The 23,189-nt window shown below is 34.4% G+C and overlaps 4 protein-coding genes across 4 annotated transcripts; 3 read left to right on the forward strand and 1 right to left on the reverse strand.

Annotated features, from left to right (window-relative positions):
* Positions 1 to 808: 808 nt before the first annotated feature.
* LOTGIDRAFT_109908 (hypothetical protein) lies at positions 809 to 2,955 on the forward strand (the record flags this gene model as incomplete). Its single annotated transcript, XM_009047070.1, has 5 exons — positions 809 to 931; positions 1,096 to 1,234; positions 1,866 to 1,948; positions 2,316 to 2,434; positions 2,799 to 2,955. Coding segments are annotated over 5 exons (621 nt in total), but the record flags the coding sequence as incomplete, so codon positions are not given.
* A 1,823-nt stretch (positions 2,956 to 4,778) lies between these two features.
* LOTGIDRAFT_230176 (hypothetical protein) lies at positions 4,779 to 11,417 on the forward strand. The gene is made up of 15 exons (XM_009047071.1): positions 4,779 to 4,964; positions 5,539 to 5,917; positions 6,151 to 6,240; positions 6,520 to 6,591; positions 6,827 to 6,885; positions 7,165 to 7,217; positions 7,445 to 7,587; positions 8,031 to 8,189; positions 8,507 to 8,562; positions 8,775 to 8,898; positions 9,121 to 9,255; positions 9,508 to 9,574; positions 9,745 to 9,826; positions 10,061 to 10,180; positions 10,466 to 11,417. The coding sequence occupies exons 1-15, from the start codon at positions 4,864 to 4,866 to the stop codon at positions 10,518 to 10,520; spliced, it is 1,695 nt and encodes a 564-aa protein (XP_009045319.1). The 5' UTR covers positions 4,779 to 4,863; the 3' UTR covers positions 10,521 to 11,417.
* A 34-nt stretch (positions 11,418 to 11,451) lies between these two features.
* Positions 11,452 to 15,707, reverse strand: LOTGIDRAFT_156436 (hypothetical protein; the record flags this gene model as incomplete). Its single annotated transcript, XM_009047072.1, has 9 exons — positions 11,452 to 11,501; positions 11,848 to 11,952; positions 12,416 to 12,528; positions 12,739 to 12,886; positions 13,033 to 13,151; positions 13,596 to 13,707; positions 14,036 to 14,116; positions 14,564 to 14,771; positions 15,696 to 15,707. The coding sequence occupies 9 exons, from the start codon at positions 15,705 to 15,707 to the stop codon at positions 11,452 to 11,454; spliced, it is 948 nt and encodes a 315-aa protein (XP_009045320.1).
* Positions 15,708 to 18,234: 2,527 nt separating this feature from the next.
* LOTGIDRAFT_109802 (hypothetical protein) lies at positions 18,235 to 21,580 on the forward strand (the record flags this gene model as incomplete). Its single annotated transcript, XM_009047073.1, has 7 exons — positions 18,235 to 18,424; positions 18,776 to 19,029; positions 19,208 to 19,332; positions 19,737 to 19,857; positions 20,540 to 20,722; positions 21,037 to 21,159; positions 21,386 to 21,580. Coding segments are annotated over 7 exons (1,191 nt in total), but the record flags the coding sequence as incomplete, so codon positions are not given.
* Between the last annotated feature and the right edge of the window lie 1,609 nt (positions 21,581 to 23,189).

Raw genomic sequence — 23,189 nt, forward strand, 5'->3', positions numbered from 1 at the left:
GCATTATAATTCAATTTACCATTTAATGGCCCTTTTGTTCCGTCGTAGGTCTTAAGTGAAATGAGTCCGTGGGATTAATTAAGTGTTTTACGTTTAATTATTTTCAGGCTGATGAAGATGAAGATGACGATGAAGAAGTAGAAGAAGAAGAGATAGATGTGGCTGCTGTAGAGGCTGGTAAAACCACACTCGTTAGTAAGTAACTTCATTACTAGGTCCTGTCCGAACACCTGGTAGTATTTTAATGCAGAAATGGCGTATACTGTACGCTGCTAATTATAAAAGTTGCATTTGGTGATTTTTGTAAGGGTTTCGAAGGTATTGGATAAGTGTCACAGTTTGGTAAATCATTTATGCTGAATTAGAAGTAGTGACCAGCTGTTTCTGAGAAGAGCTTCACTGGCCAGCAACTGAACTTCTTATTCCGTTTTCAATATGTATAGCAACTACATTCCTCAGATGGCGCTCACAAAAACCTTGTCCACAAACCAACATTTTGATATTTATCCGTAAACATACATAGGTTTATTGTATGCTATTTTCAAATTAGAAGCATGGTTTCATTCATCCTTATGCTGATCGGAGACTGTCCACATTAAAGATCACTCGAGAGTTGAAAATCGAAAAAGAATAGGCTATAATGCCATGCTATAATGTCCTGGCAAAATTGCTCTCAAAGCTCTCAAACTCATTGCACACTACATGTCGTTGTCTGTCTTCATCAACCAATTAGGTGCAGAGGAGTCGACCATAAAACTCCTTACAATTGTCCACCAGCACACCATTCCACAACTCCAACATCCTATTTATTACAGATCCATGTGAGAAGAAACGATGTCGACGTGGTGAACAGTGTATAGTAGATGAGAAACGGCAGCCATCTTGTGTCTGCTACCAAAACTGTGAAGAGGAGACAGACGAACGATACTGGGTAAATAACCACTTCGATGCAGTTAGAACACAGCACCAAATATACATGTATTATCAGGAGAAGCCTACTAATCCTGATCAAATGTAATCTTCCGAGCAAAGTTCGTCAGCATCCAAACCTTTGTCACCTGATCTTGTAATTATCCCTTTTATCATTTCTTACAGGTCTGCAGCACTAAGAACATCACATATAAAAGTGATTGTCTATTAGACAGAGAACATTGTCTCTGCAGGAGAAAAGATGCCGCATGTAAAAATCTTGCCGAGAAAAAAGTTCATCTGGACTATTATGGTGGATGTAGAGGTGAGTGGAATATTTGTTTGATTCGTTGAGTATTTTTGTGTTTCGTGTGCAGCATAGTTTGGTCACCGACTCTTTCCTATGGATCACTTACTGATGCTTTTAAATTTGACCGAAACATCTGCCTCTTTTGACTCTGATAGATATTTTAACAGTTATCGGAGGCAAGTCTTTCAAAATATCCACCAGAGACTGGAATAGAGGAAGTGATTCGGTTTACTACTAAGTCATCGGGTTTGCTCTCGTCATCACGGAAACACTTCCGATTTTCTCACATTGGTTAAGATATCCAAGATTCCATTTAGATGATACTTGTGTAGCGTGATGTGGAGAAATCTTATCGATTCTGAAAAAACCTATTCGCAGATCGTTATTATGGTTTGGGAATGGTGTACACATATCTTAAGAATCTTTGTTGGCAACATGATCTTCAAAGACCGTGGATTGGAAAGTAGAAAAAATGGTGATTAGAACGTCTTTAGCTATGATAACGGGAAAATCAGTTGGCTTGGTAGAGGTTATGGCTTCGGACCTTTGAAAGCTGTAAGTTTACTACCCATATATACAAATTTCCGCTAATGTTGACATTTTCACAGTTATATTAAGTTTTGTTTTTTCACTTTGCTTTTTCCAGATTTGACAGCCTGTCCTAAAGACGAATTTCAGGAATTTCCAAACCGACTCCGAGAATGGTTGTTTATTGTCATGAAACAATTGGTAAGGAAATCTAGATAATTCCATAGTTTACCGTCTGCAGTTAAGTAGATTCAGTAGCAAGACATTGGCAAGGTGGACCAAGCTTCCTTAAGGCCAGGACACCGTTCCAACTTCATTATAGAGAGTTAACTATCATTTCAAAACTATAGTTGTCCTGACGAGTATTTTGTTATCATAAATACATGTCGGCAGCGTGTGATGGAGTCTTGTCTATGGAGTACTCTCTGACTCTGACTTCTCAATAGCTGTCTTGATAAGGAAAGTATATCCTATCACATATCGGCAGCAAGGGTTGAGCTCTTTATAAATAGTTCATACTTCAAACTGATATAATGTATAAAACCTGGATAATGTTCTGTTGTTTCAGGCCGCCAGAGAAGAACTTCATGAATACCTAGATCTGTTAGAATCGGCTAAATCTGATGCCAACCACACTGATGCCTTGGTCTGGAAATTCTGTGATTTAGATCAAAACCCACAAGACAGGTAGGAACCATCCTCGAAATCTGAACTTTGATTGGACGAAAATAAGGTCTAATTAAAGTTTCGATTTGAATATTCACGTTAAGCTTGAGAAATCGTTTTTAAAAAAAAAGCTTATAGTCATACTGACAAGAAACAAATGAATTGTTGAATTAAATCCCAGATTTCGGTATATATCCATGTAATATTTAAGATTCCCTTTCTAGTATCTCTATAAGGGACCGCATGTCTAACATTTTAGGAGGCTAGGTTCTTACTAACCTTTCCGAAACACCCGATGACAACTTGCAATTTGTATTATCAAAACAGTATCTCCATTCCCCTAATTATTATCTATATTACCTTGGCATTTTCACCCTCATTTCAGACGTGTTAGTCGACGAGAACTTCAGCACACTATTCAATCTTTAAAAGCCATGGAACACTGTCTCGTGCCCTTCCTTAACGACTGTGATGCTAATAATGACAGAAGGATCACCCTCAGAGAGTGGGGTGGCTGTCTTAATGCCGACCTCAGTAAGTAAACCTTTAATATCATCTAGGTCATTCACTTAATGCACGTGCAATTTCATAAATATTTGAAAAGTTGAAATAATCTCTGAGTGAACGTATTCTCTATCGACACAATTGGTCTCAGGAATGGTATGAAGAAAATATGCCATTTGCCATTGTGCGCGTGCATAGTCTTTGAGGCTTACACGTTATAAAGTGATGCAATTCTTTTTTATTTTTCAGGAAAGCTGCAGTTGAAGTGTAAAGAAATCCATCATGCACGTACGAAAAGCCGAAGTTAAACCAGTCTTAGAAACAAATAGTTCGATATTAAGGTCACGTGGTCTCAAGTGACTTATCACCGCAATATGTAAAATAGTCAGAAAAAGTCCGAAACAACCCGATTTGTCTCTTTAGCCCACAATACACGAATAAAAACACACAATGTGAATGGTTGCTAGAGAGAAAAGTTACTTGTTTCGGATTCTAGAAAATATATTATTTAAAAAAATCACTTAGATAGATAAAATTATGCAATAAAACAGTATTTCTTAATGCGATATAAAAGTTTGGATTACGGTTATATAATATATTTATATTTATATCATTGAACGTTCTCAGAGTTTCTCAAATTGGCTTTTCACTATTGGTTATGCCAAGAAAACCATGTGTACAAACAGCCTTCTGTTAATAATCTTAGGATGAGCCTGCAGTGCCGCCGTCTTGCGGAATTATTTTAATTGAAGGGGAAATTTCAAGCTTTCTGATAAGTCAACATAGTTGTATGAATCGTGTATCTTATATACTTTGAAGAATCTAGAATAAGTATATGTTTGCAAACCTAGGGGAATACAAAAAGAACAACGAAACAGCTTTTAAGTTGTTGTTAGTGTAATATTTGGATTGTTCCCCCTGCTTTTACTCTCGTGACCAAATTAGACGTCATCGCTTCACTCAACGTAATTTTCAATGTCTGTGAAACTTTCAAAATATGTTAAGTATTGTATAAGCATATGTGCACGTCTTTTATATTTTCATGATAGCTTTGATATGAATGTGCCAAATATATTTTTAATATTTCTCTTATACCTTTAATATACATAGTTTAGCTTTTGTAATCCACAAAACTTTTAAAAGGCTTATTAATTTATTCAAAGACACGCCCTCATGTGTTCAACACAAGTCCTTGCGGGAGGATATTTATTTCTATGGATCCCTATCATTTCAACTGCATATTTTATTGTTATACGCCGGTTCGACAAGATTACATTTTACTTACCAACAGTTTCGGTTTCAGTCTTATCTTTAATTGGTGCTAATTTACTATTATATTAGCAAGACGATTAGATGAAATAGATTTTATATTTTGTAATTTGCTTTAATCAATAAACTGAAAAAAATAAATTGCTAAGTCTAGTTCTTGAACAAATAGGTTTTCACCAAGTAAAAAGCATCTTTATTGTTGGTCAATATCTGATTTTTCAACCCCATTTCCCCCTGTCAATGATGTAGGTAACAGGGGCTAACATAAAAAAAAAGAATTCGGATGTCACATAAACTGAGGCCCCGTGTGCTACATCCCTTGACAGTGTTAAATCTAAAAAGAATATGATTATGCCGCTGGCCTGGCAAAATTTCCCTCATTGCACTCTGCATGGTGTTGTCCGTCGTCATTAGCTCATAGGGTGCGGAAAAACAGGACGTAAATGTTATTTCATTTGTCTTGGGGTCTGTCAATTCAGATCAAAGCTTCGATTCAGTGAGCTAAAGAATCATTTGTTGTCTGAAATAATCCAGCATTATCTCCCCTCTACACTCTTTAATTTGTATGAGCAGTAAAGGTCTACGTTTAGGAATCCAAGGTAAACAATGGCCGATCCTGTGAAAGAAAATGGATAAATTTGAACAATAAAAGGATGTGAACTGGGGTAAATTTCAAAATGAACACAAAAATAAAAGCCCGGGTTCTGGAGTCTGTTGGTAGACCTGTTGGAGTTCTTCCACTTGATCCCAGACCAAAACAAAACAGACGACTGCCAAGGTGCGTTTTGTCGTTTTTATCATATGCCTATTCCTGTTTGTTGTTAATGTTTATTTTTCTGAATCCCTCGATCTCTGTTTACTGTTTGGTTATTTTTCACCAAATAGTTTTGACGAAATCATAAGTTTTTCAATTACAAAACATTCAGTTTTACCATAAGTAAAGACTAAAATGACATGGCCTATTCTCTATAAATCTTTCTATCTAAATCCCCTGTAGTTGTGGCTTTATCAGTTTATATTATGTACAGCAAAATTTTATCAGAGATATACTTTGGTATTCTAAATGTTAATTATGAAATTGTGGCTAAAAACCACGAAGTAGCGCCAGTATACACTATGTTAGATCTACTGACAAGGTGAAACAATTACATGTACATTGGCAAAAACGGTCCATAAGCTTATCTTATATTGTGACTGGAGGGGTTACAAATTCAGGCTTTGTCAAAATACTGGTCAATCTATTTATAGCAAGGAGTCAAGGATGCACAAAACAGAAGTTGATTGATAATTATGAAGAAATGTTGACTTATTTTTAGCAAACATTAAATCAAATAGTTACTTTTCTTTTACAGGAAAGCCATTAATGAACATAACTCCACCACAAATATTAAACTTGGAGAGTTGAAAACTGGAAGATTTACTAGATCAAACAGTGTTGGGAACTCAGACAGTGTCAAGGTCACTTCTGCTACCTCCACAAGGTCAGCAGGGTCAACAAGGTCAAGGTCAGGCAGTTCCAGTCGGACGAAACCGAAAGTTACTCCACCGAAGGCTAGTTCTAGTCGAAACCCCCGTACAGGAAGTACCGTTAGTGATGTGTCGTATTACGGATCTGATTCGGATAACGAAGGTCAAGATGTCAAGTTTTTTAATATGCCAAGTGCAAGGTCACGACCTTCAACATCATTGGACGGCCCTGTTGAGAAAAGGTTATTAAATCCTGATTACATTGTAAGTATCATGACTTCTTTTATTTTCCAAAATTCTTAAATCAACTGCAGCAATAGCACACAATAGCTAATCGCTTGGCAGACGTCAATCCAACTCACTACCAACTGAGCTATTTCACTGCCTATGTGGAGTAAGTAATAACTATCAAACAGTGAAACTGTAAATGAGAAATAAAGAAATATTAAAACAGAACCTGAAACATGTTGTTACAGTGTTATTTGTATATTTTCCAGTTATCCTGTTCACAAGAAAGTGATTATAATAATGTTTATGAAATAATTCAACATGGTGAAGAGATAACTGATATTTCAAACTTACAACAGGTAGTGCAATACCTTTTTCTTCTCTAATAGTCAAGTCAATTTCTCTATAACATGTGAAGAAGATGTATAAATCATGGAGCCAATTTCAATAATTTTAACTAAGATTATATCGAGAGATTGTAAAGGGATTTTAAAGAGGCTTTCTAAACTTTGTATGTGTATCAGAGACACTAATAGAATCAATTTACATTCTAATTTTCATTCAGACTTCTGTGGTTCCTGCAAATCCACTAAAACTTGCAATTTGTACCGTTAATGGTAGGTAACTCTATATTTTAGTTTAAGAAAGTGAAGATATTAGATTTATCGTGTAATTTTATAGAAAAAATTCAGAATCTGAATGATAACCTGGTAAGAATATTGTCTGTAGCTCTTTTTAATCTCTACATTTATAACTTTCAATCCAATGAGAAACATTCTGATGTGTTCATCAAGCCATGTCATTCTACTCTTCTCTAAGGACTAAATGTGCTGTCAATATCTTATTCCAGTTTGAGCAATTATGGAGTATATGATAACCAAGAGATGGTATTTGTTTATTATTTTGTTATGTAACATTTTATTTAAATATATTATATATTTGTAGGATATACGAGAATTAAAACTATATGATAATAGAATTAAAGTTATAGAGAATTTAGATCAGTAAGAAAAATCTCATTTTGATTATTCAAAAATGTTTCTTTAGTCTTGATTATATTGGATGTGGCTGTATTTATCAACAATGCATGTTTTGCTTGGTTCCATTTAGACTGTAATCTACAATTTTATCTTTGCACCATTAGAAGTTATTTAGTAAAGTAATTGTTAATGTTGTTGTAAATGTATTTCTGGGGGCCCACAAAATTGTCTTTTTATTTTCATGTTTGTTAGACATTGTAAATTACTGTGTTATTTGATGACCATAATCTTTATAAATTTCAGTTTAAAAGAGTTGAGTTGTTTGCAGTTACAACATAATAAAATACGAGCCATTGGTAAGCTCATTCACTCGACATTACTGTTCTCTTATAGTTTCAGATTTTGATACAATCATGCTTATCTCCATTGATGAAGGTTATTGCATTAACATGATTTGTCTTGACTTTGCATCACTTCAATTTCTCGCTGTAAATGTGAATTATATCTTCATTCCGTGTGTTTTTTCTGCAGACTGATTACATTCACTATGTTTTCATTGTAATTTTTGAATGTAATATTACAGGTAAAGGTTTGAGTCAGTTGAAGAAAATAAAAACGTTAAGATTAGACAGTAATTTATTGTTAAAGTTAGAAACGTCAGATTTTATATCCTGTGTTCAGCTTACCTCCCTTGATCTGAGTTTTAATATGCTAGATAACCTTAGTGTAAGTAACAGTTGATTTGGGGGAAAAGAGTATAACGTCTGTTTGGTTCAATCTTTTGGTGAGGGTTATTCATTAAGAACAGTGGGCATTACGTGCTTTGTGTTAATATTTAAGAGGGAATTCGGCATCATCAAGTCAGCATCCCAATTAGACAGTATTTAGGTTTGTCAACTCAGCATCCCTTTCAGAGAATCAACATAGCTAATAATGTTTATTTGGTATTTAGATTTGTCAACATGGCATCACTTTCCGAGAGTCAACATAGCTATATGTATTTTTTATTTTAAAGATATACATCATGAATATGATTGGGGAACAGGCTTTGCCTATATTACACCTCTCCATATTTGAGTTGGTCATCCTGCATCCCTAGAACACTGTCCACATTTCCATTATTGTTGATCGAGTAGCCTAATTATATTTCATCTATTGTATTTATACAGGCATTAAGTTATTTACCTAATTTAGAAGAACTGAGTGCTAGTGGAAACAGATTACGGAAAGTCAATGAACTTTCTCGTTGTAAAGGATTGGTGGAATTAGATCTATCGAACAATAGATTAACAGATTTATCTGGCTTTACTAATCTTACACATCTACAGGTCTGTGCTCGTTTATATTTTGGATAGATATCCATTGATAAACTGTAAAGCTGAATAGAGCTGGGATGATACAAGGCTGTGAACTATCACGATACATTCTTGTATCTTTGTGACGAGTCAGATTGGCAATACAAATTCTGTGGATTACACTTTTGAATGTTTACCTCAACCCTTCAACTTAAAAAAAAATATACCATATCTCATGGCTCTTGCCATGGATTGTAAAATTTTGACATTATTGGCTAAAAGGAACTCTATTAAAACATGACTGGCAAATATAGTCAAATCAGTAACCCTTATTCTAATTTCTGTTTCAGATTCTAAGATTGAGCAACAATCAAATAACAACATTAAACATGTCTGGTAAATTAAAGTACGTACCATGCAGAATGATTTTAAACTCTATTAAGTGGAAGCGTGCCTGAAGACTAGTAACCTTCAACCAGAGGTGGAAGTGGAAGATTTTGTGCATAAGGTTCACGGAAACTGGCTGGATGTTCTGGACACATCTAGATATACGTAGGTCATGTAGGTCAAAGGTCATGAAGTATAAAACAATCTGTATTTATGTTTAATTATTTTCAGATCATTAGAAGAGTTGGATGTGTCAGCTAATAAAATTAAAGAGTTATCTCCCCTCCTAACAGCCGTCCCGAACTTACAGATTTTAAATATAAGTGATAATAATATATCTATTTGGGATCAAGTGGTAAGTGATGTGTTATTGAGGACACTACCAATATTAAGCTTTAGAAACAACAATGTTTACAATGAAGTTTAGTCATTGCCAGGTATATTCCCTATCAAACATAAAATATCAAATATAAAGACAAAATTAACAGCAAGTGTTTACATTATGATATCTTTACTTTTCACAATACTGTAACACTTTCAGTTTATCAAGATATTCTCACTATTATCATATTTTCAGCTATCTCTATCTAAACTAGGAGATTTAGTAGAGTTATTTATATCAGGCAATCCGTTTAGTGAAGAGAATGGAGAGAAACCTGGCTATTTTACTGAATTACAGTCTGTTATACCACAGTTAGAAATCTTAGATGGGGTAAATACTCTTGTTCTACCCTCTAGCCTTTCAGTGTCCTTTTTGATGCTCCTGGTTCATGTAATTCCAGAAAAACCAAAATACATGGTTTTATGACATTTGGATCCCTGTGGCAATTATGAAGTTAAAAGTGTCCACTAAAATTTCTGATGGTTTATGGAAAATCAGGAAATTATTAAAATGTCTTTTATGACAATTACAAAACATTGATGAGTTTAGATTAGGGTAATTGTAATGTTATGTTTGTTTTAGGCTCTTGTAAAGAAATTAATAGGTAAAGCTACAGCACCTTTAATGAGACCAATGTCTGCTTCTACAGGTAATTATACTGAAATATAGCCGAGTTTTACTTCCTATTGCTCTGGTGGACTGTTTATTTTTTTGGATTTGAAATGGAGTATTGCTTTGTACTTTTCTGAACCTTATTGGTATAATGATTTTTGAGGAATAGGGTCCTGGTATCTGGTAATTCATTGTGTTTTGTTGTAGTTGTAAGTGTAAGACAGATGGATAATCAACTTAAAGCTGTGAATCAAGAATTAGCAGAATTACAAACCAGTATTTCAAAAAGGTAACGCTGGATATGTCAATAGAAACCAGATACCCTCTTTATATTCTTTACTTAATATGTATAGTTGAAATAGTTAAAATATTGTTTAAACCACCAGGAAGTAGTTTGTTTGGTAATGATGCCAAGGAATGGAACCTACCCACATACTTTATATAAAGACATTAATTTAATTTGAATTTTGTTTTTGGCATCTTTTAACATTGATGCATAATTAATCTCTTTTATCTTTTGCAGATTTGAGTCTTTGCGATCCACATGTTCTAGTTTACCAGCTGAAGCCCCTCCCTCCAGTGCCCGAAGTATACCTGTCCCTTCCCCTAGTGAGGAACCTGAATTCCGCCCCTGCAGTAGTAGGTGAGTAGAATAGAAAACCAGAAAATAATTTGAACTCTACTACAAAGAAATGTTGTTGAAAATATTTAGTGCGTGTAGATTTACAGCGCGACCCTTTGAAAATTGTTCGACCCTTTCTTTTGCCCGTTCAACAGGCTATAAGTATAGACAGAATTTTTTTAATTTTGATGACTAGACCCTATTTATGAAAATAAGGGTGATCTCTGTCAATTTTGCTGATGATTTAAAATCTTTAAAACCAAAGATGTGCTGGATTCTGTCAACCATTTTCTTTATATTTTTCAGTCGATCCAGGATCATGATGGCTCAACAATATGCAGCTTCACAAAATTTTACTTGAATGATGGTTAGATATACATACAAATCCTGCTGAACGGGCTAGTTTTAAACTAGTTATACCACAGTTAAGCATGCCCACTTGTTTATACAAAGAAAAAAATCAAAGGAAATTCTTGATATCATGTAATAGACTATTTTTAGTATAATACAACTCAAGATGTTATAATATATTTATGACAGTTATAATATATTTGAGTGATGATATAGCATGTATTTTAATGGTAATAACTGTTAAAGAGGTTGTAAAGAGGTTTTCTAAACTTTTAAAGTGTATCAGGGACACTGATAGTATTGATTTGCACAATGCCATTTTCAATCAGACGTCTGTGGTTCCTGCAATTCCACTAAAACTAAGTGTTTGATGACATCACTATGCTTTATAGGATCAAATACGTCTGATTAAAAATTTAAATGGTGCAAATTGATGCTAACAGTTTTCCATATACACATACAAAATTAAGAAAACCTGTTTACACAATCTCTTTAATTGGCATATTTATTGAATGTATATTTATTAATTGTTATCTATTTCAATGTCAATATTTTAACATTGTACACAGTGTGTGCCTTACACAATACTTACAATATACTATTGTATCTTTTCTTATTTTGATCCTCCCCGGAAAACAATCTTTGAAAGGTCTGTGCTGTTGTTTTGGCTGTATTTGCTTGACATGTCTGACATTTTGTATAAAAAGGAGTAAATTTGACAGATTAATCCATATTTTTACAATGAATATTGGTAAAGAATCACATTTACAAAATAAAAAGACTATGCTCTGTACAACAAAAAGTTTTCAGTTCTTTTTCTATTTATAAAAAACAACTATAAACACCAAACTGTATTCCTGAAAAGATCTTAGTGCTAGGATGTCCTAAGGTATTAACTTCTAACACTAAGAATGTTTTGAGAATACGCAGATAGGTTCCTTTTATCCTTCCTCCATCTTGGATTTATTTTCTTTCTTCCTCTTTTTCTTATCTGTAACAAACATGAACAAAACATAAATACATTTCTCATTAAAGGGATTGTAAAGAGATTTTCTAATCTTTGTAAGAGTATAGTACACTAATAGATTCTGTTTGCACCTATCTGATTTATCGTTTGACAACTAGGGATCCTGTATTTCTAGAAAAACTGGACCAAATACGACACCTCTATCGCTAAAATTCCAATGGCATTTGTGATAACTGAACAGGTAGCTTGGCGTGTTTGGCTCAGGACTCGAGAAATCATACGCTGCCTTTTATATTGCCATTGTAGTATAAGTAATAATAGGTAGAAATACAAAAATTGTTTTGGAAGAGCGAACTCAGTTATTACTAACCTTCAGATTTCTTTTTCTTTATATCCGTGTCCTCCTGGTTTTTATTTGCTAAATATTTGGCTTGTTTTTCCTGCTTCTTTCTCTTCTTCCTTTCATAATTCTTTTCTAAAATCACGAAAAAAGACAAATTAGCTTTGTCAACATAACTGGAATGAAATTGCCAAATCAGCATACTCCCCTTTCAGTTTCATTCTTCTAAACAACTGATACCACTTTCCTTTTCTAAGATTAATATATGAAATGTTCTATTGCTGCTACTAACGATGTGTTGCTTTTTCCAAGCATGGGAGTCAGTCCTTCTACTGTATCAATCACAGGGGAAACCGGTTTTTAAAAATCCAAAGGTTTTGATGATGATTTGATCCATGTTGGGATGTTGGAATAGCAAGACCTTCAGGTAAGCGAGCAAGCCTGTAACTCAGTGAGCCACCATAGCTTTCACAACTCCATTGAAACTATCTCTACATATGCCAATACCAATACCAATGTCCAGAACTTGACGTCAGCAAGAAAGTGAGCTGAAACAAATACATGAACCGTGAGCCACCAGAAATAACAATTGACTTACTTCTCTTTAAAGCATAACAAACATAAACTTTTCTACCATCAATATCTACACCATTATGTTCTTTCATTCCTACTTCAGCCTCCTCTATACTGTTATAACTTACTACAGCTAATCTAAAAAAATTAATCTTACACTGTACAAGGTATTACAATAAATATCACACTCGGAATATATAAGACAAAGATATTACTAGAAAAATATTTCAAAAAGTACAAAATACACAGAATTTATGATCCACACAAATTATGACCCTGAGAAAGAGAGTAAAATCATCTACTAACATAAGTTTCCTTTGAGACAAAAACACAAATACAGAGACTTACCCTCTAGGACGTTGAGAATCTTGATAAAATAATATCTTAACTGACGTACTGCCGTTAAATACCTCCTTTATTTTATCTTCTCGTGTATCAAATGATAGATTTCTTACTAGTAACTGATTATTAGGTTCACCAGCTACCATCAACTCATCTAAATATAACATGGTCCAGATATTAAGGAGTGAAAATAAAATAATGATTGACTACCTGATTTTCTGCAGTATTTTGGGCAAAATGAAGACGCTGTGAAATATCAAATGAGCTGAATTTGTACTTTGTATTTTAAATCCTCCTTACTTTGACTAGGTAATCTGCTGATTCTTTCAAGTTTTATTTTGTTACCATGGAGACGTTTATTATTGGCTTTTAAAGCTTTTCCTACTTCTTCTTTTTTCTCCAACACCAAATACATTATTCTACAAACAAAACATAAAGTGGTCAATATCATAAGGCAAGAATACACAAGCAGTTGTTTAAAAGTCTCCACACAAAACAAAGATAATTCCATTGCCAATTAATTACTTAAAGCCAAATTCAGTTTGTATATTACTGAATACAGGCAATAAGATGAAACTGACTATATAGATGCCGAATTTAGGGAAAAAATTCAAAAATTGCCATACAATTAGGTTGATAACTAGAGATGATGTATGTTATATTATACTAAAATATTGTTATTGATCACTAATACTGAAATAATTCAGCTCTCTTAGCCAATTAATTTGCTTTTTTCTTCAATCATAGTTAAAATTTTGTTAAATTCCTGGACAAATAAGTAAGGGCAGGAGGGTAATGTGATAAGTATATAATATATAAGTTTGATTATAAGATTGCATGATATATCTTTCAATAAAACCTACTTTTGAGCAGGAACTTTGATAACCTCTGATACAGCAATATTTCGTCGTTTAAAAAACGCTTTCACTGCTCCACCGGTTGTGTTTTCTTTTAAGCCTCCAACTAATAAATAGGCTGCAATAGATAGAGACAAAGTAATGTACGAACAGGCAACAAGGATATAACCCCTTTTAATATAAACAGAAACATATTATTCCGTATAATTTGTAATATAGCTCAATTCTTAAACTTTAACAGTAAACAGAAGATATGACAAATTTCTGCAAATAACATAAATTCCACAAAAGGCTAGTATAATAATTAGATCATCTAATGGCATTCTCCTTACATGATAGCATTGAAAATCCTGTCAATGGTAAAGAGCTACAATTCCTATTGGGTTTATAATATTTGATTTGACTCTAGTTCATGAAATTTTTATATATTAACAATGATTCCATACCTTGTTCTCCCGTTTTCTTCTTTTTGGTTGTTTTTGGTTCCGGTGCTGATCGTTTTCTTTTATTGTTAGTTGTCACGGTTTCTGTAATATATAAAATATTGAATTAGCAATTTTGAAGCCTTAAGCTATCGAAAGCTGTAGATCAGGGAACAATTGATGATAATAATAACTGTTTAACAAGTTGTACACCGAATTAGATTTGAAATAAAAATATCCATTTTCTCATAAATAATCTTGACCCTTTAAAAGCGACTGCAAAAACTCCGCAGGGATAGTTTTTGTTGATCTCAGAGTAGTCCGAAACTTGCTGACCATATTACAGCCTCTGATAGCTATTTGGACAGTTTTCTTTTTCTGACTCTACACCAGACGACAACTGTCAAAATAGCTACCACAGGCTGCAATAGGGTCAGGAAGTCAGGAAGATTCTAAGATAGTACTCTCCAATACTATTGTATTTCCTTTTTTTTTTTTTTTTTTCATATATTCATTATGAACACAATTTTGTCTTATAAACCTTGTATTTACCTTCATCTTCATCATCATCATCATCGCTTTCTTCTTCATCTTCCTCATCCATAGAGTCATCATCATCATCATCATCATCATCATCATCATCATCATCATCAGAAGTATCACTATCATCACTGATGTCTCTTTTTGTTTTCTTCATTTTCTTTTTCACCGGAACTGTTTCTTCTTCCATTTGTTCTATAGAGTCAGAATCTTCTTCATCCTAAAAAAAACAGTTTAAATACTAAAATGTTATTTCTCTTAGCTGGCGGGCATGCTTAAACTCTTAGCTCGCAGACATGCTTATAAGAGTAGGCGGGGATATTTTGTTGGCTAATCATTCTGAGCACTTTCTTTTTTATTTTGATGACTTAACCTTCAGAACGTTTTTTTCTGTAACAGATTTATGACGCTCACATGGTCATCTACGACTACAGTCAAAAGCGTTGCAACTCTATCATTCCTCACTCCCCGGGCCCAAACTATAGGTCTGAGGGTGAGACAGTGAGAGCTCTGATACTATCAGAACTCACGATATTGTTGTGAATCACATGCATTTTAGTATTTGAGTTAAAAAGTATGCTATAACTGCGAGTGTCAGTTTCTGGTCGTTGTGAGTGACTGGTTTGCCAAACTTCTAATCTAAAATCTGGTTAACTCCTGTGCTGTCTTCAGTTTTAGAACTATCTAGGGAATGTTACAGAATGAAACAAAACAAAGACCTTAGAAACTGTTTTCTTCTTCAGAACCCCGTTTTTTTTCTTCATGACTGGTTAATTCTTTTGAGAAAATAGATGATTATTTCGAATTCTTCTCTAAATCAAAATGTAAATAAATAAATCCACACGTGCTTCCGGTAAGTTTATACAAGAGTTATCTTATCTTAGAGTATTCTGGATTAACTCCCTTGACAAAAGTCGGACTACAGTTAATTGTTGAATACTGCCTCAGAGCCTTACACATACGGCTCTGTACTGCCTGGCTCGCCTGTCTTGCTGGCTTGAACTTGCCGTCCTTATCTGTAAGCTATCTGATGGTGATAAATATCAATTAGAGTCTAGATAAAAGTAAGCAAGCTAAAAATAAATCACACTGCATTATGCATCTTTAAAACTAATAAAATTAAATGAATTGGACTTAATCTGACCTCAGTGTGCATTTTGTTGGCTACTTATGAAGATAGGCAACACTCTGCAGTGTGCAATACGAACATTTAGCCAGGAACTTTAAATTGCAGCATCTAAGAGTTATATAGAAGCATAAACTATTTACATATTATGCTCTTAATAAGAACCATGACTTCGCTTTCAATCTTTTTTCCCGCAAGTAGCAAATGCATGTCCACAAAAACAGATCTAATGCTAAAAAAAAAATTTAAAAAAAATGTTTTTGGCGACAGATAAGGAACCATGGCGATAATATTCGCTACCATGGTAAACGAAGAAGCTGTAATACCATCCCTGCTATTGTATATGAACATATTTCTCCCTGTGTTGTAGCCCCAGTATTTAGGGCAAGGTCAAAACCACTTAATTCAAATCATACAAACGACAGATATAGTAAATAGCTACAGATATAGAAGCCTACACAGTTCGTCTAGGTTCCCCCAAATATAAATTATACCAAAAACGTCGTCTTATTCGGTTTCCTATTATACTACTTGAATAAATATTGGGCGGTTATCAAATAAAGTAACACAAGTTTAATATCACAATGGATAGGCTTTTTATATTAGCCGGTCATTATATTTTACTTTAAAGGGGGTATAGTTCACACGGGCGTTAAAACCCTAGAAAAGAGTGGGGAAACAATAGTTTAAATTTTCAAACGTCTTGATCAAATGCAAAACAAATGAAAAATAGAAAGCTATCAAATCAAAGTGTTTTCAATAGCATCAAGATTGAAATCTGAAAGCTGATATAAGCAAACAGAAAATGAAAAAATGATGGATAGGCCACCACGATGTTATTCCTATTTCGAATGAAGTGTGAACATTCCCTTATTGTATTACACGATACTCGTCGACTTTTTTTTAATTCTATTGTCGTATAAAAATGGATATGTGTGCATTTTGGATTTTTCTTGCTCTTGCGGGTAGGATTAAATATATCATATCATATTACAAAAATATCAGAAATTGACAGAATACTACGAGAGTTTTCACTAAACAACTTCTGAATTGTTTTTGTGTAGAATTTTGAAAAGAATGGAGAGGTTACTTGATCAGGAACACCACGCGTTTATCAAACTTAGGCTATCATCTAAAATGTTGAATTCAGGACAAAATTAAGTATTTTTGAAAATTAACATGTTTTTATATAGACTGATTTAAAAAGATTTTTCTTTAAAAAGTTCCTCTCTGACTAGATTGAGCTCTGAATCTAATTTTTTTCTTATTTCATAAATATTTGTTAAAAAAAACTGAAATCCTTGGCTTACTTACTTAGAAATTCGGGCAACCTCAGATATCTCGCCCCCCCTGGGACGTAAACCTGGCTCCGCCACTGTCCATGGATATATTAGGATCAGTGATTTTATATTTAAAATAGACACACTAAGACTCACTAACCTCCCAGAAAAGACCAAAATTTCCCCTCTGTAAAAACAAGTTTACAAATAATAACTTTTCCAGTGGTTGACATTTTTATCACCCCAAAGACAATCCAAAACTCTCAGTAGTATTTTGTAATTGATATTTCAATTCATATGAAAAAAATTGTCAAATTCAGAAAACATTTTAGTCAGAGAGTAATTGCTTTGATCATAAAACATAATTTATCAAAAAACAATTTAATGACAGAAAATACAAGTTAAGGATTTTATAACGATTGTCAAGAAATCCCACAATTTTTGTATTAAACGGACATTCCGCTTTTTTGTAAAAGATTTTCATTATCAAAAACATCGTAAATTATACCTGATAATATTTCTAAAGTATGCTATTTATATCTAAGTATCTACTTGATCAAACTGAATTTGTTTTAAAAGGGATAATTAAAAACAGAGAGTACTAATCGTTAATTAAGCAGTTTAACCTAGTTTTTGTGTTTAGCTTGATAATGGCTCCATATTATAATTATTATTACCTTTAGAATACCTAGGAGACATATTTTCTCTACAATTGGGCGCTTATTTTACAAAAATCCGTTTTCACACGGCTTCCAAACAGCATAACGAACTAAAAATCCTCTATATGTAATTTTTCAAAATAATTTTGGCTCTTAAAACTTAACGGCTGGTTTAAGTTAAAACTTTCAGATACGCTAAAGGCATATTTCTGTAGATTTAGGTAGATATTTCAACAAATTTCAACCAACAAAAAAGCGGAATGTTGCCTTAAACAGACTATTTTAACGGTTGAATAGTTATGAAGGAGAACAGGAAATGCATAACAATTTCGTCAGGTTATGAATAGTTATTGAAGTCCTGTACAAAAAAAAAACCGAAAAAAGAAACATCTGCATTTTGATTTTTGTCGTTTTGTAGCTGGGAATCAATATCATTTCTCCTCGTTGCACACTGCATGGTGCTGTCTGTCTTAATAAGGCGAATCATTAGTTTTTGTGTCGAAAATAAAACTGTTATACCATTGAATGGAAAACGAGGTGAAATGATACGTAAATGTAAGTCCTATTACGTTCAGAACTCTATTCATTTTGTTTACAGGAATAAGCCTCTGTGAGATAACCGAATATAAACGAGTGTGTTATTTTACCAGTTGGTCGATCTATGATCATTACAGGAAGGGGAATGGGCAATATACCGGAAGTAACATCACTGAACCCTCACTCTGTACACATTATATCTATTCTTTTGTTGGTTTTGATGTCGACAATAAGACAATTATACCACTGGATGAAAAACGAGATGAAAAAGGTACGTAAACGTATAATAATTGTGAATAAAACGATTTTCGGGTTCAAGACTATCTCACTGGAAGCTTAAAATCGACGTCGAAGCTTATAAGAGGAAGATTCGGCAGTTGCTGTATTAGAACTGAGTTACCTAAACGATTCGGTCTACTTCAAAGTTTAAAACAGATTCATCTTTATGGAAATTGCACTGTAATAAAGAATTACACTATTACACATCACTCCGAATAAGTTCCAGGTTTCCGTTTCACACAAAAAATGTTGCGATCAATTTTGTCGTAAATGGGGTATGTCTCAATTTATCGTAAGACTTTTCGTAAAGAGTCTCTGTTTTTGTGTGTGGTTATTTCAGAAGGTTATAAAGAATTATTGGACCTAAAGAAAGAATCACCAGATATAAAGGTTATACTCGGAGTAGGTGGGTACGGATTTGGTGTGGAACGATTCATCAATTTAACTCAAAATGACGATGATATCGAAGAGTTCTGTAACAATACTGTGGATTACTTGAGGGAATGGGGATTCGATGGCGTGGATATGGACTGGTCGTTCCCAACACAACGTGGTGGATCTCCGGCAGATAGAGATAGATATGTGGCTTTGCTGCAGGTAATTGATTGATTTACATCAGATGAGAAAAGGGAGTATACGTCTGCTTCGATCTGAGCAGATTTGGAAAATGACCATCTATTTTTGCAAGAGAAAAGATACAGATGTACAAGTCCAACCAAGCTTGCGATCGATTCCTTTCGCCATTGATAATTTTTCATGTTTGCCTTTCTGTTAGAAATTACGATCCAGTTTTGAAAAAGAATCGAAGTTATCTGGTAAACCAAGACTATCGTTATCATCGGCTGTATCTATCAGTAAAACGATAGTTGATCAAGGATACAACAGAACGGCGGTCGGAGAGTAAGCTCAACACACTATTATTTTTACCACTATATTAAGTACTGTATTGAATAAGGCAGAGAGCATGCTCATCACTCCGGATCACCTGATACCATTGTGTTACTGAGTTTATCAACTTTGCATCTTTTTGGGATAGCCAGTACTATTTATTTGGAATATATTATAGCCTTTGGCTCATACCATCAGCGAAAACATTACACCTCGCATCTGGGTTTTATTAAGCTCAACGTTTCTACAATTTACATTTCTACTATCAAGAACATTCTCTATCTTGCACTTGGTCCACTTTTGATAGTTTGTCTAGTTAATGGTAGTTTTGAAATGTATATAACACCTTGCATTTCTCTTTGTGATACATAGCGTAATTTCTTACAAAGTTATATTTTGTATTTTGTATTTTCCAGAGCTGTAGATTTCCTGAATATGGTGTCCTACGACTTGACAGGAGGGTCAGGTGTACTCGCTCACCACGCCCCTCTCTACCCCCGGGCTGATAGTCTGGTCGAGGAACAGACACTGAATGTGGTACGTATACACCAAAGGGAAATCTTGACTGCCATCATACTTTTTCTATCCGATACACATGTCAAGTACTCTGTTTTCGAAGGAACAAGTCATTTACTTAACTCACAACAGCTGATAATAAGTTGTCAATTCACTATCGAATTTAAAATGAGACTGACGCTAACCGCTTGTTCATACTGAAACAGATATAACTCAGAAATATTAAACACAACTGAAAAGTGATATAGATTCACAAACAACGGTTAAACCGAACAATAATTTATGTTACTAGATGCTAATTAATGATTCTATAATATTAAATACTATTATAACGATACAAAACATTAATGGTGTAATTTCAATGTAATATTTTAAATCATATCAGGAAATATTAGGTCGGGAGGCGATTGCGATTGTGTATGGACTAGTGAAATTCCGATAATTCCTCGCATGATCATACATGATCATACAAGTCAAGAATTGAAAATGCTGTTCATATTATAAAAGCATTCAGATGATCAACCCCCAAACTTCCTTAATGAGAGTGGCTCAGTAGTGAATCTAAAACATGATGCCACCATCGAATCAAAATTCCAAAAATGTTTGTTATTTCCAGTAATTGGTACCGACCCATTAACACATTAAATTTCAACTTTGAGGTCCTCGTTATTTTTAAACCATACGATTTAATCGTCTCTTTCAGGAGTGGGGTTTGAGTTATTGGGCTGAAGAAGTTCCCAAGGAGAAGTTGATATTGGGGTTACCACTTTATGCCCGGACTTTCTCACTGTACAATACTACGCTAAATAATGTTGGTGATGTACAGACCGGAAGTGGCAGTCCCGGACCGTACACACAGGCACCAGGCGTTCTGAGCTATTATGAGGTAATTCTAGCAGTGAAAGATAAATATCTATATGACCCTTCGACAGAGAGAATTTTTGTTATTACGAAATATTTCCTAATATATGTTTGATATACATTGTTATATGAAGAGTTTAATAGCTGTTGCCAATGTTTGGCCAAACTGTTGTTTTGGATGTCTGGTTTCGTTTTGCGGTTCGGAGAGCTGTACGATCATATTTCATACCAAAAACTTCAACATATTTTAGCTTGTTTCCCTTTAGCTGGTACACACAAAGTGAGCTGGGGTCACAAAAATTGAGTTATATATACCTGCTTGTATATGATGTATTGTAGGTTTGTAAACTGATTAAGGTTGGTATAGTAACGGAAAAATGGGACGAAGAATCGAACGCTCCTTATGCTGTTTCTGATACAGAGTTTGTTACTTATGATAATCAAAGAAGTGTTAAGATAAAGGTAAGGATCATCTTCACAATGTCAAAGTATTACGTGGAGGTGGTCGTGGGTTCTAATCTCGGTCGGTGTGTGAATGTCATCTCTCCTCATTATTCCAGTCGCCTCAACTGTGGCCTAAATGGGTATTGATCAAGTCATCCTCCCCCAATGATGAATATGGATAATCCGAGAAAGGACCAGCTGATAGACCGGGTCCTAAATTTATATCTAATCGTCTCTTTTACAGGCAAATTTTGTAAAAGACAACCAATATGGTGGAATTAACGTCTGGGAATTATCTTACGACGATTTTGGCGGGAATCATTGCGAGGCGGGAAACTACCCTTTGTTGGGAACCTTAAAGCAGACGTTAACACAATCTAGAGGTAACAGCTTAATTTGTTTTGTTTCTGAAAAAACTTCTAGAAACCCGATTCTTTAAAATCATTGGATCCTTATACTAGTCCGAAACATCTGCTTCTATTCCAACCTCTGATAGATGTTTTGAAAGTTGTCAGCTGGTATAGAGAAATCTCCAAAAAACAGAACCCAGTTTTTCTGACTCCAGCCGACAACTGCATAAATAGCTATCAGAGGCTGGAATAGAGGCAGACGTTTCGTTCTATCTTCATACTAGCAGCAAAAATAGCTCAGATAAATCACAAAAAAACTAGTAGTTTATAGTAACAAAACTTACAGGAAAACCGCAACGTATGATATATCTTACATATTTTACACACATACCCTAACGTCATATTGTTCTTAAGGGTTTCCATTGATTCCGGTGATAGGTAAATCTAAAATCATATAATCCTAGACATTAGAAGGAAGATAAACCTTTAAGTGAAGCTAACAAAGCGGTTGTTATGATTAAAACTATTTTCAGATGATTGCCCAGAAGGTAGCTATGGTAAACTGAACTCTAAAGGCTGTACGCAATGTAAGAGAAATTTCTATCAACCAAAACCAAACCAACTAGGCTGCTTATCCTGTCAACTAGGGCAAATTACTCTCTCAGGTGGAGCTCGAGGACGTCACGAGTGTATCTGTAAGTTGTTGAAATTCAAATTTTAAAGTTTTACGTGAGACTTTTAGCAAACGCTTGAAACTAATGAACATGTCCATATCGAATCATGGGAGCATAATTTGCAGTTATCATGAATTATTTTCAATTGTCTTCTCATCATCTTATGTTGTCAGTGGTCTGTTCCAAACTCCAGACTATTGATGAAAGTTTTATAGCCGAAGCATTTCTGACATGAGACGAACTCTTGGCGTTTTGATTTACACATGTTAAACACTATTTCAGTGGATTGTTCAAGTGGTTCTGAGTTTGATTACATCACACGACAATGTACACCATGTACCATTAGTTACTACCGCCAAAAACCAGACAGCGTGACATGTGTCAAATGTCCTTCCGGTTTTACTACTATGTCGACCGGAAGTACAGAGTGTGTTGAGATGCCTGGTAAGCTTTTAGCTCTCCCTTCTCGAATACCTGATGCCACTTTGCCACTAGGTTTATCAATTTCCACATATCGGAAAGGAAAATAGGGATTTGGCCACGGTGACGACTATCATTGTCCAAGGAATGACCATGCTATTATTAAGGCCCAAATGGCGCAGACGTCAGATAAATGTCTAGTTGTTATTGGGTAGTATTAAACCGCTTTTGCGAGACAATTGCCAATTTTGTAATCGTAATGTAACGATATTTAGTTCTTCAATCATTCAGCTCCTGTTCGTTACAGGAGGATACACATCCATGCCGATTCACAACGTGACCTTGACCTTTGACATCAAGATGGCGACAGCCTCGTGTGGAAATGTGGAACTACTTCAGGAAGCTGTGTTGAATTCAATGAAAGCTACTTTAACCACAGCTTCAGAAAAATGGACGGGAATTTGTGTTGAAAACTGCACTAATGTAGGATTAAACGAGGTTTCTAAATGTACAGATAAGAGCAAACAGGGCGCGATGGAGGCTCAACTTTTGAATTTCGTAGTTTCAATTGACACAGTCCCGTAAGTTGTCTTTAATAGGTTTA

Source organism: Lottia gigantea (genome assembly GCF_000327385.1).
Source record: "Lottia gigantea unplaced genomic scaffold LOTGIsca_11, whole genome shotgun sequence".
Lineage (NCBI taxonomy): Eukaryota > Metazoa > Mollusca > Gastropoda > Lottiidae > Lottia > Lottia gigantea.

What these genes read in the sequence shown, in the direction of transcription:
- LOTGIDRAFT_230176 (XM_009047071.1), top strand. Translation starts at nt 4,864, where the DNA reads ATGAACACAAAAATAAAAGCCCGGGTTCTGGAGTCTGTTGGTAGACCT. An exon ending in TATTAAATCCTGATTACATT is followed by an intron (nt 5,918 to 6,150) that starts GTAAGTATCATG and finishes TATATTTTCCAG; the next exon opens with TTATCCTGTTCACAAGAAAG. An exon ending in AACATGTCTGGTAAATTAAA is followed by an intron (nt 8,563 to 8,774) that starts GTACGTACCATG and finishes AATTATTTTCAG; the next exon opens with ATCATTAGAAGAGTTGGATG.